The following is a 14,131-nucleotide window of genomic DNA, read 5'->3' as shown; positions in this document are numbered from 1 at the left end:
AAAGACATTTATGTTGTTAAATGTTTTTTGTTTCAAATAAATGCTGATCTTTTGAACTTTTGAGCACCAAATCAGCATCTGAAGGATCATGTGACACTGAAGATTTGAATAATGATGTTTTGCATCACAGGAACAAATTACTTATTAAAATATATTAAAACAGAAATCACATATTTTAAATTGTAATAATATTTTTATAATATTTACTGTATTTTTGATTAAATGCAGCCTTGGTAAGCACAAGAGGCTTCTTTCTAAACATATTTTAAAAAGATCTTAATGACCACAAACTTTTAAATGGTAACTGTATGCAGACCACTTTTGATGCAATTTTCAACAATTAAATCACACTAAACAAACATAAATTCACAACCCTAAAAATAACACATTGCTACTTCGTTACATTGTCAAACTCATTCACACTCTCCCCGGTGTGTAAGGTGAAGGCATTTGTGCTCTCGGCGGGAGTTCTGGCATTCAGCTGGAGTGTTTGAGATGGGAAACAGGAGGTGGTTCTCGCTGACACACAAACCATATACAAGCCACGCAAATACATCTGCAGCACACATAAGCCTGCACACTCTTACAAACACAAGCAATGTTACCTGGCAGTCTCTTTAGGGGCTGCAGACGCATGTTGAGGGCCTGGTGGGACAGCAGGGGTGAGGAGGGGAGAGAGCGCGACACACCCTCCATGATCCGAATGTGCTGCATGCCCTCGGTCACTGGGAGAGGAGGGACAGCGTAATCCCCCTCGAACACACACTCGCCTTCCACAGAGTCACTGCCTGGAGAGTGAGACAGAGATCACAAATCAATTCCAGAATGAATTACGTTAGCAAATACATTCAAGCGACCAATAAAAAAAAAGAGCCTACTGGATGTAAAGACTCATTTGCATGTCAGAGTCACAAACGCACACAGTTAGTCAGTTCAGCTTATTAACACTCTGCTATCAGTGTTCCTGAAGAGACGACACCTCCAGAATTAGAAACCGAAAGGAAGAGAGAGGGAGAGATTGAACATGCTGTCAAACGCCTGTAGCTGTTATATTTGTGTGTACGGACATATTGTGCCTTACACACAAACACTGATACACCTTTACAGTTTCGACGGCACACTAGTTTGCTTAGCAAGATTGACTTCAAAGTCAACTCTGCCATGAAAGTAGAAAAGCAACCAGAAAAGACATGTTTGCTAATACTAGTACAGTATGTATGTTTGCCTGTTGTTCAGAACAACAAAGCACAATGTGAAAATCAGACTTCAGAACTCGGGTTCAGACTCAAAACGGACAAAAATGATGACTATAACTAAAAATTTAGATGGCTGGGGATGTTGATTTGTGTTTTGCTCTTTTCTTCACTCTTGTTGACTGGACAGATTTATAGGAAATGGATAAAGCAGAAAGCCATTACTTTTTGAGCACTGATATTGTGTTTTTGATGCAGACCTGGGTTCAGTAGGACATATTGTTTGATTTAAGTCTTACATAAATAAATAAATACCAAGACTGCAATTAATTGATCAAAATACAGTAAAAATGTGTAATTTTATTACAATTTAAAATAACTATTTTCTATTTTAATATATTTTAAAATGTAATTTATTCTTGTGATACAAAGCTGGATTTTCTGCAGCCATAACTCCAGTCTTCAGTGTCACATGATCCTACAAAAATTCATTCATAAGAAATATTTATTATCAATTTTGAAAACTATTGCGCTGCTTAATACTTTTGTGGAAACAAAAACTATTTCTATTTGAAATAGAAATATTTTGTAACATTATACAGAATGTCTTTACTCTCCTTGCTGAAAGTATTAAAGGTGCCATCGAATGTTTTTTTACAAGATGTAATATAAGTCTAAGGTGTCCCCTGAATGTGCCTGTGAAGTTGCAGCTCAAAATACCCCATAGATTTTTTTTAATTAAATTTTTTAACTGCCTATTTTGAGGCATAATTAGAAATGCGCCGATTCATGCTGCGGCCCCTTTAAATCGCGTACTCTCCGCCCCCTCCCGAGCTCTCGACTCTATCGTTGCATAAACAAAGTTCACACAGCTAATATAACCCTCAAAATGGATCTTTACAAAGTGTTCGTCATGCAACATGTCTAATCGCGTAAGTACAGTATTTATTTGGATGTTTACATTTGATTCTGAATGATTTTGATATTGCTCCGGGGCTAAAGCTAACATTACACACTGTTGGAGAGATTTATAAAGAATGAAGTTGTGTTTATGAATTATACAGACTGCAAGTGTTTAAAAAATGAAAATAACGACAGTCTTGTCTCCGTGAATACAGTAAGAAACGATGGTAACTTTAACCTCATTTAACAGTACATTAGCAACATGCTAACAAAACATTTAGAAAGACAATTTACAAACATCACTAAAAATATCATGTTATCATGGATCATGTCAGTTATTATCGCTCCATCTGCCATTTTTCGCTATTGTTCTTGCTTGCTTACCTAGTCTGATGATTCAGCTGTGCACAGATCCAGACATTAATACTGGCTGCCCTTGTCTAATGCCTTGAACATGAGCTGGCATATGCAAATATTGGGGCGTACACCCCGACTGTTACGTAACAGTCGGTGTTATGTTGAGATTCGCCTGTTCTTCGGAGGTTTTTTTAAACAAATGAGATTTATATAAGAAGGAGGAAACAATGGAGTTTGAGACCGGTTCTCGGTTCCCAACCCTACTGTTATGTATCCAGTGTTGTAAAAATCAATCCCCTTGTGCAGTGTTTACCTCAGGAAGTTGACCGAGTGGATCTCTGAGCTCATGCGAGTGAGTGGAGGTGGAGCTAATTAGTATATTCACTAAATGAAGCAAGGGTGTAGAGTTACATTCAAGCTATTTTAAGGCATTAATAATTTTTTCACAGGAAAAAAACATTTAAATATGTCATTTTGGTGATCAAAGATGAGTTTTAAGGGATAAAATTGTTGACTACAGAGGGACTATAATGACTCGCATTTGACTCTTATAAGACCAGTGAGATCAGAGTGTTGTGAAAAAAACTACTTTAGTCTCACATTAGTACACTTCCTGTATTTACCATTCAGTAAATCTACCGTGTTTGTGTTTGTGTGTGTTTGCACTGCTGTGGCTGGGTGGGGTCTGGACTCTGCTGATGTCAAGCAATCTCTTTTCCTCCTCTCTCTCTCTCTCTCTCTCTCTCTGTTCCACTACAGATTCTTCAACCCATTTTCTTCTCCATCCATCAGCCCCACCCAACATCCTCATCATGCACTCTCATGCATTTCATATCTGACCACGGCTCACCTCTTTCTCTCATTCCCCGTCTCACTGTGGTTCAGCTTCTTTGGCATAACGCTTGAATAAATAAAACACAAAGGTGTAGATTTTGAGCTCCCTAGACATCATTTGGCCATCATACCCAAATTCAAATGCCCAAATGCAACCATGATGTCCAATAACGCTGCCTAGGTAGGTAGTTCATTAGATTTGCATCTAAAAACATCAGAGCCACGCCCTAAGAATTCATCTCTTCATTCTCTCTCATCAAATGAGGCAGTTTTTGTGGTTCAAGACTCCTTTGAGACACTCTAAACACTCTCACTTTCTCTCGCGCCTCAATAGAAGAGGATAAATCCTCCTTTAGAGACATGACGAGCTGTCAGATGTGGAATTGTTCATTGTGTCTTCCTGAATTCAATGCTACTGCAGTGCAGGACGTGGACTGAAGTGGAATGCGTTTCACAGAAGCAGACGGCAAGAGAGCTGAGCCGAACCCTCAGGCGTTAATCATCAGACACTACCCGCTTCAATGCCGCAGAATCAGCTATAGAGTGTGTGAATGAAAGCCAGTGACTACAATGAACAAATAAGACTCAAAATGAACACAGAAAATGCAATGTCCTTTGTTTCTATTCTGTATGAGATCCTTTGAAGAATTTTAGATGCTGCCTGAATTCGCAGTGTGTGTCCACTGCAGCTAGGCTGCGTCATAGAATGGCGTCAGACAGGAAGAGGCCATGTTGCGCCCAGTCTGGCCACAGCGACAGATGGCACAGACAGGAAGAGAAGAAAGGAGAGGAAAGACTGATGAATGAAGCACCCACCTGCTAGTTACCACATATACAGACAACACGGACACACTTTACTTTAGTTGTGCTTTCTTCCAGTTCGCTAATACACTCTACCAACAGGCTGCCAATACTGGATGCCACATAATGTGCCTGAAGTAAGAAATGAAAAACTAGTTTGCTACTGTTGCAATCTAAAATATCAGTCTACTTTAAAAGTGCATGTTGCAATGCAATGTGATGCACATTCAGTTACATTTCATTTCTATTGTTGCTGCACTGCAAAACTCTTGAAATATAAAATGATTTTTATATAATAAATAATTTTTAAATAATAAAAAATGCAAATAAACTTAATGTTAAATATTACATTATTATTTATAAAGTTTTTTTTTAATGTTTATTACTTAAAAATGATTCATATATTTTTGTTAATTCACAATATAACATTTTAAATGTATTTTTTATGTATACATTTATGTATACATACATACATATATACATACACACATACATATATATATATATATATATATATATATATATATATATATATATATATATATATATATATATATATATATATATATATATATATATATATATATATATATATATATATATATATATATACACAGTACAGTCCAAAAGTTTGGAACCACTAAGATTTTTAATGTTTTTAAAAGAAGTTTTGTCTGCTCACCAAGGCTACCTTTATTTAATTAAAAATACAGTAAAAACAGTAATATTGTGAAATATTATTACAATTTAAAATAACTGTTTTCTATTTGAATATATTTGACAAAGTAATTTATTCCCGTGATGGCAAAGCTGAATTTTCAGCATCATTAATCCAGTCTTCAGTGTCACATGATCCTTCAGAAATCATTCTAATATGCTGATCTGCTGCTCAAGAAACATTTAATGTGTACAATTGTACAAAATATTTGTGTACAATATTTTTTTCAGGATTATTTGATGAATAGAAAGTTCAAAAGAACAGTGTTTATCTGAAATCTAATCTTTTGTAACATTATAAATGTCTTTACTGCCACTTTTGATTGATTTAATGCATCCTTGCTGAATAAAAGTATTCATTTCTTTAATTTCTTTTCAAAAAAATAAAAATTCTTACTGACCCCAAACTTATATAATATAATGCTACAGAAGCTTTGTATTTCAGATAAATGCTGTTCTTTTGAACTTTCTATTCATCAAGGAATCCTGAAAAAAAAAAGTACACAACTGTTTTCAACATTGAAAATAATCACAAATGTTTATTGAGCAGCAAATCAGCATATTAGAATGATTTCTGAAGGATCATGTGACACTGAAGACTGGAGTAACGATGCTGAAAATTCAGCTTTGCATCACAGGAATAAATTACTTTGTCAAATATATTTAAATAGTACACAGTTATTTTAAATTGTAATAATATTTCACAATATTACTGTTTTTTACTGTATTTTTAATTAAATAAATGTAGCCTTGGTGAGCAGACGAAACTTCTTTTAAAAACATTAAAAATCTTAGTGGTTCCAAACTTTTGGACTGTACTGTATATATATAAAAAAACAAAAACACACACACACACTATTATTTTTCTAAATAATAAAAGTAACTTGGAAAAAAAAGATTAGTTACTTCATTGTTCAGTTCAAGTCAGTGGAAATGTGGGCACACACCTCAGCACAAGCAACATTTAGATTTTTCAATATTTCATATAAATGTATTCTTTTTAAATAACAAATATAGCCATTTTCAAAATGGCACATTAAACTGTCGTAAAATTAAACTAGGCCATGTAACTGTAAAGTGTTGCTAGTTTATGATACATTTGAAGCGTAATCAGCATGCACCTGCTCTTACCTAGGGGGGTCTCACATGTTATATCACTCTTGTCACATGACATACGATGCAATGACAGCGACAGGATTGAGAGCTGCCAGAGAGGTGGATGCAGTGTCACCGTGACGACACTCTGAGGAATACTGTGCCTTCGATAAGGAAAAGCAGCACAAGCAGAGGACACATCAGAAAAGCGGATTTATGGTGCAGCCCGCTTCCTCAGGGAGATGAAAGAATGCTTAGTGGGAGAGAGGTGAAGAGATGGAACAGGCTTAAAGGTGGGAGAGAGAGAGGTGGCAGAAACCGGATCGGTCAACCCAAGTGCAGGAGGCTTAAATTTATCCCTCACTGAAGGTATGAGAGGGTTCGATGGCAGGGGGTGGAGAAGGACCGGCTTACTGTAAAGAAGAGTGGAAGGAGAGCAGGTGTATTATAAATTCAAACTAAGTCCAACCAGTATGCAGCAAATTAAACGTCTTTAAAAGGATGACGCTGTTTTATGAAGGCTCTCAACATCTTGTTTTGGTGAAAATCTAAGGCTGCATCATAAATTTATATAAACTGGGATGTGAAACGGAGCCTTGCCTTACCATAGGTGTGGATACTTGTAGGTCATACATCCTACTGTGGACTAAAAGAGCCACTTAAAATAACCTGTTATAATTGAGTAATTTAAAAAAATAGAAAAAAATGAAATGGCCATAAGACAATACATTAATAAATTTTAAATACAACATATACAGACACAAATCACGTTATCAATAAAATAAATAAATACATAGCCATATCTAAAACAGTTTATTTAATAATGTTTAAAATGCAATTAAATGTAACAATAAAACTTTTTTATAATTAATGTATTACATTAATATATCATTTTAAATGCAAAAAAAAAAAAAAAAAAAAAAAAAACTATTGCCCAAATCCCATATTCTTAAAACTTAAAACTATATTGACTGCTACCATGTATGAACTTGTCCAATGGCATTTTCCGAACATGACAGGCAAAATTATAAGAAAATCACCCAAAATGGATGCCAAAAAACAAATTGTAATTGCTAATAAAAATGCAAATTATGAATTTATTGTTACATTTAACCACTTAAAAAAATGAGTTGGCAAACCGTTATTTCTTTGTCAATTTGAAAAGTTCTTAACTTTTTTTTTTAAGTTGCACTTCTAGTCTTTCCATTGCACTTATGCGGACACATCAAGCAAAGGCTTTAGAAGACAGCTGCCTATGTAGAAAGCAAGGCTGCCTATGTTGCTTCGTGTCTGTCGGATTAAGCACTTTTTAATACTCAAAATCTAGTTTAACTTTAAACCTTCTGGTTAAATTTGCAAAAAGCAAATGGAAAGGTGACTCTGATGTACAGAAGTAAATCTGTCCAGCGTAAGTTTAACACCCTGAATCGTTTGCAGCTGTAAAAAACCCTTATCAGAGAACACACATTGAGGGGTAAATGAACAACACCGATTGGGAGCTAATCAAGGCATACTTCAGATACTCTTGTACTTTATTACATGAGTATTTTTTTTACAGCCTCTCGGCGCACACACACATCCGTTATGAGCTGATATGAGCCCAGTGGGAGCTGTGAGTGTGATTCAGAGAGCTGCTCTCTAATTTATGTAGGCTGATAGCAGAACCTGCTCGCCTAATCAAAACAGCCCACTAAATCTGAGCCCGGATCGGCCCAATGCCCTTGAGCCTGGAACAGAACCATCACTCGTCTTCCAACCACACACTGACAGAGGCTGGAAATAATACCAGAGATATATAGCGAGAGAACAGGATCATTTCCCACAAATCCCCACTGAGACCTTTGTTGTGCTGCGTGAAATGAATATCATCAAGAGATTCATTTCATGTCTTTAAGATCACATGTCATGTGATTTGACAAGAGCGTGTGCCAAATATGTCAAATCACAGACCCTGTTATGTTGTCACTATGACCTTTGCTGGCATTTTAATCTGCATGCTCAGAACAGTGGTTCTCATGTGGGCGCCGCAGGTTTGAATCTGGCTCGTGACATTTCCTGAATTACCCACAATCAATTCCTGTCCTTTACTAATCTACTTTCAGAAAAAAAGGAGGAATTCCTATTCGGATAGGATTAGTTTTCCAAACAACATCAGAATTACAATTTTTAACACAGGACTGTGGTTTCATGTACTGATTATGCAAAAAAACTGATAAATTGATCAAAAGTGCCAGTAAATACATTTAAAGGTGCCATCGAACGTTTTTCAAAAGATGTAATATAAGTCTAAGGTGTCCCCTGAATGTGTCTGAAGTTTCAGCTCAAAATACCCCATAGATTTTTTTTAAATTAATTTTTTTAACTGCTTATTTTGGGGCATCATTATAAATGTGCCGATTCAGCGCGCGGCCCCTTTAATTATCGTGCTCCACTCCCTGAGCTCGCGACTGCCTTAAACAGCATAAACAAAGTTCACACAGCTAATATAACCCTCAAAATGGATCTTTACAAAGTGTTCGTCATGCAGCATGTCTAATCGCATAAGTACAGAGTTTATTTGGATGTTTACTTGATTCTGAATGAGTTTGAGGCTGTGCTCCGTGGCTAAAGCTAACGTTACACACTGTTGGAGAGATTTATAAAGAATGAAGTTGTGTTTATGAATTATACAGACTGCAAGTGTTTAAAAATGAAAATAGCGACGGCTCTTGTCTCCGTGAATACAGTAATAAACGATGGTAACTTTAACCACATTTAACAGTACATTAGCAACATGTTAACGAAACATTTAGAAAGACAATTTACAAATATCACTAAAAATATCATGATATCATGGATCATGTCAGTTATTATTGCTCCATCTGCCATTTTTTGCTATTGTTCTTGCTTGCTTACCTAGTCTGATGATTCAGCTGTGCACAGATCCAGACATTAATACTGGCTGCCCTTGTCTAATGCCTTGAACATGGGCTGGCATATGCAAATATTGGGGGCGTACATATTAATGATCCCGACTGTTACGTAACAGTCGGTGTTATGTTGAGATTCGCCTGTTCTTCGGAGGTCTTTTAAACAAATGAGATTTATATAAGGAGGAGGAAACAATGGAGTTTGAGACTCACTGTATGTCGTTTCCATGTACTGAACTCTTGTTATTCAACTATGCCAAGATAAATTCAATTTTCAATTCAATGGCACCTTTAACAAAAATGTATTTCAAATAAAATGTTCATCTTTTGTTTATGAACTTTCTATTCATCAAAGAATCCTGAAAAGAATCTGTTTCCACAAAATTATTAGCAGCACAACTGTTTTCAACATTGATAATAACAATAAATGTTTCTGGAGCATCAAATCATCATATCAGAATGATTTCTGAAGGATCATGTGACACTGAAGACTGGAGTAATGATGCTGAAAATTCAGTTTTGACATTACAGGAATAAATTACATTTTAAAATGTATTCAAATAGAAAACAGTTTTAAATGGTAATAATATTTTACAATATTATTGTTTTACTGCACTTTTGATCAAATAAATACAGGCTTGGTGAACATAAAAATACTATTTTCATGAACATTAAATAACTGTATCAACCCTAAACTTTTAAACAGTAATGTACTCCCCAAAATAGTATTGCTATAGATAAAATATCTCCCACAAACTAACCCACAATCCCATGCACCAGAGCATCTAATGTAAAACAGACACAACTAACAACTCCCATGATAACATTACAGTTTCACCCATAAACAGCCTGTATCCCGTCTCCAGGTCCTTCTCATTGGCATTGGACCAATAAGCTCATGGAATGATATGCATTTCTCTCAGCTAGCTAAAGAATTAGCAACCATTAGCATTAGCTAGCTTCTTTATTTTCAAGCTTTAAAATGTTCTGTGACCTGAAAGCAAAGGTTTCAGGTGATGTGAACTGACACGCTCTTTAGAAAGCAAGTTCCCGTGGCCACCCAGCAGCTGCCGCCGTATGCCCACACATAACCACGAATGACCGCTGTGTGTCGTGGTTTGATGGCAGTAAGCCATCGCTCCATATGGTGGCCCATTTCCACTGCAACACTAGGGACATACCACATACTCCGAGACCTTCGGCATGTCCTCCAGATACTACCTTCATCCATTAGCTCAATTGTGCACATTTCTTCATTTACCATTTACTGTTCACTTCATCATATACTGTACAACTTGGAGAAATCTGTGAAGATCTGCTTGAGTTTTGTAAGTCAGAGCATATATGGAATGAGTAACAAGTACAAAAGATCGATGTGCATTAGAGTAGAGGGAGAGCTAAGCGGCAATAAAACGCCAAGATTCAACATTATCCATTTCAAACACTCTTCGCATGAGCGTTTCAGACATCTCACATCCTCTATGAATCAGACTTCTTACCCACTTTGATTCTCCTAATGAGACTGCCATTTAGATCTGACCTCACAAAAGCTTTTACCTGCGTTTTAGTGCTGCGTGCTAAGGCAAGCATCACTATCGCTCATACTTGGGGAGACTAAACTTCAGTGTGTAACTCGTCCTGCACCATTTGTGCTCAAGATGATACCTTTCGTTTGAGGAAATGTGTGGTATTACTTTCTAAGCGATCAGACTTAAACTACCGTTCAACCGTTCATACTTTTATTCAGCAAGGATGCATTAAAATGATAAAAAGTGACAGTAAAGACATTCTATTTTAAATAAATGTGGTTCTTTTGAACCCTCTATTAATCTAGAAAAAGTATCAAAGTTTTCACAAATACATTATGAAGAACAACTGTTTACATTGATAATAATCAATGAGGATCAACTCATCATATCAGAATAACTTCTAAAGGATCGTGTGACACTGAAGATTGTAGAAATGGCTGCTGAAAATTTAGCTTTACCATCACAGGAATAAATTAAATTTTAAAATGCAGTGATGAGCCAAAACTTTATGACCAGTCACAGGTGAAGCGAGTATTGTTGATCATCTAACAAGGCCACATATTAAGATCTAGGTAGCTTAGATGGTAAACAAACAATCAGTTGTTGTAATCAACATGTTGGATGCAGGGGAAATGGGCAGGAATAATGATCTTGTCAGCAGTGGTGAGAAATTTCTAAAGGCCAGAACACACCAAGTCGACGCCGACGAACTAGTGGCGACGAAAGCAGACTGCGGGGTTGGCTCACGTCGGCAGCGTCTGGGTCCAAAGTTGGCCTGACACACCAAACCGACGCTAAACAGCTGACGGCCAAGTAGCACGTCAGTTCTGCGCATGCGTGAGATGAAATGCCTTTCTGTACCAGCAGGTGGCAGTATCTGAACAGCCAATCAGAAGGATCAGATGGCCCGACGGACCGACGAGCTCCGACGCCGATTCAACGTTTCGAATCAGCCGAAAAAAAGCTGACAAGGACCAACTTCAGCCGACGGTGTAGAAAACTTAGTCAGCCGACGAAGAAAAACTGCCCGTCGGCTTGGTGTGTTCCTGCCTTAACAGTGGTCCAAGGAGGGACAAACCACAAACCGACGACAGGTTGGGCTCCCAAGGCTCATCAATGCACGAGGGCGATGAAGGCTGTCCCATCTGGTCCAAGCTAACAGAAGGACTACTCTGGCACAAGTCACACAAAATGTTACTGATGGTTATGTGAGTAATTTGTCACAACACACAGTGCATCACACTCTGCTGTGTATGGGGCTGCATGGCAATCAGAGTGCCTGATGACCCCATCCACCATGAAAAGCGCCTACAATGGGCACATGAGCGTTGGAACTGGACCTTGGAGCAGTGGATGAAGGTCACCTGGTCCAATGAGCCCCGTTTCCTTTCTTTTTCCTACGTGTGCGCCATATATATATATATAAAAAAAAAAACTGTATCGACCCTAAACTTTTAAATGGTAATGTACTCCCCAAAAATTCATTGCTATAGATAACATATCACATGCTCAATGATATCACAATGCTCTGGGCAACGTTCTGCTGGGAAATTCTGGGTCTGGCCATTCATGTGGAAGTCAATTTGGCACATGCCACCAACCTAAACATTGTTGCAGACCAACATCCCTTCATGACAATGGTGTTCCCTGGTGGAAATGGCCTCTTTCAGCAGGATAATGCACCATGCCACACTGCACACATTGTTCAGGAATGGTTTGAGGAACATAACGAAGAGTTAAAGATGTTGCCTTGGCCTCCAAATTCCCCACATCTCAATCCAACTGAGCACCTGTGGGATGTGCTGGACCAACAAGTTCAATCCACGGTGGCTCCACCTTACAACCTACAGGACTTGAAGGATCTGCTGCTAATGTCTTGATGCCAGATACCACATGACACCTTCAGGGCTCTTGAAGAGTCCATGCCAACCTGTAGTTTACCAGTTCACAAAACCCTTCATTAAATTTACTGACCAGCAAACCTTCTTAACACAAGATGTTGTTAATATTTATGGTAACACTTTACAATAAGGTTCCATTTATCAACATTAGTTAATTTCATTAGTTAACATGAACTTCGGTAATACTTATACATCATTTATTCATCTTTATATTAATTTCAACATTTATGAACTTATTTTTCAAATCAAAAGTTCTGTTGACATTAGACATTAAATGCTGTAAGAAACATACTGCTCAATTTTAGTTCATGCTATCTAATGCATTAACTAATGTCAACAAATGAGAATGCATTACCATTATTACTTTATGCATTACGCAGACTGAAATAACTCTTTAGAAATATTCCCTCCTTTCCTTGGATCGAACTCGTTTTTCATTTTAGTTTGGCAAAATAGCAAATGGTTTTACTGGAAAAAATCTCCCCAAATTTGTATAATGCTTGACCAGACACACTTGCTCAGATTGGTTGATGTTCAGTCACCATTAAAAGGGAGCCTATTAGGGAGCATCGGTTCAGGCATCCACAGAGGACTTGCAAATGTACTGCTAAAGTAAGTGTGTGCACGTCTAGAAATGTGATCCTCGGGTGTAGTCTGCCACTGATGAATAATTTAGTCTTTTTTTCTGGCCACACAGACTTTTGCAGAAAAGATATTGGAGCAGTCGGATATATCCCTCTCTTTTTCTGTTTTCACTCTCTCTTATTTCACTCGAGGCAGTCTACATCCAAACTGAGCCCTTATCTAGTGGTTAGTAGTCAGGCTCAGCTGCCCGCGGCAAATCAAAGTTAACTCCACCAATCTGTAAAAACATCACCAGCCAAGAAACCAACCTGCCCTGTCGTGTTAGTAGAGCTAGACGATATAGCTAATGAAAAATAAAATTTTTGTATTTTTTTATGATTATCAAACAAATAAACCAATATTTAACAACAGTAACCTACATGATACCTACATGAACAACAGTGTTGTGCACACACGCAACAGCGTTCTGGCTTTTTACTGGTAAGAAACCATTCACACATCAGCTGCAAAATACTGTTAAATTCTGTAATGTCTGTGATTGATGAATGGAAAATAAGGCAGGGTCTCCAGAGCGACAATGAAAAACCTGCGAGACGTGGTACGATGGTCAAAGATGAACAAAGTAAACAGCGAGGAGTAATCAAATCATCTCAACTTTATGATTGGCCCAAAGCAGACTTCTTAAGTCAGCGCGTTCTGACTTTGTACATGCTTATACCGGTAATCTTCATTCTGCGTTCACACAGAGCACATTACCGGTAATTTACTGGTAATGTGACAACTTCCCTTACTATATTTTTGAAAAGGTCCTGTTCACACATGATCTCTTACCGGTAATTTACCAGTAATTTGCCAGGAAACACTGTATGTGTGAAAGGGGCTTCTGCCCCTGGGAAGCTTAAAAGTGCTTTTAAATAATTGCAAAAGTCACAGTGCTGCTCACAAATTTATTGTTGCTATACAATATATATCGCCAAGCCCTTCCTGAGATGCATTTAAAAACACTGTTTCTTATATTTAACTATATTCAAAGTCAGATGCCACACCTATAAAGGCAACTAAAGGCAGCATGAAAGCAAGGAAGCATCAAATAGCATACAGAAGCACTGCATATTACACTGCATATACAGGATCTAACTCTATAATGTCACTCTAATATGACAAAAAGCTCTAAAGATGCCAAACAACGAACTACTTAAATACAGTATAGAAGCCAATGGCGGTTTCATAACACTGTTATTTTACAATGCAAAGAGCCCTTTAGAGCTCTCAGAAAATTTTATGGATGAACTAACTGTAAGACTCAA

At 37.3% G+C, this 14,131-nt stretch overlaps 1 protein-coding gene across 4 annotated transcripts in view; it reads right to left on the bottom strand.

Annotated features, from left to right (window-relative positions):
* Positions 1-14,131, bottom strand: part of tanc2a (tetratricopeptide repeat, ankyrin repeat and coiled-coil containing 2a) — a 173,275-nt gene that overhangs the window by 63,683 nt on the left and 95,461 nt on the right. For all 4 annotated transcript variants that reach the window (XM_048197802.1, XM_048197794.1, XM_048197811.1 and 1 more), the window contains one exon: positions 606-788. In XM_048197802.1, coding sequence (XP_048053759.1) covers positions 606-788 — 183 coding nt within the window. The remainder of the gene's footprint in view (positions 1-605; positions 789-14,131) is intronic.

The sequence above is a fragment of the Megalobrama amblycephala genome, linkage group LG1 (assembly GCF_018812025.1).
Source record: "Megalobrama amblycephala isolate DHTTF-2021 linkage group LG1, ASM1881202v1, whole genome shotgun sequence".
In the NCBI taxonomy this organism is placed as follows: domain Eukaryota; kingdom Metazoa; phylum Chordata; class Actinopteri; order Cypriniformes; family Xenocyprididae; genus Megalobrama; species Megalobrama amblycephala.
Note: the sequence above shows the minus strand (reverse complement) of the source record. Positions and strands in the feature narration are given on the sequence as shown.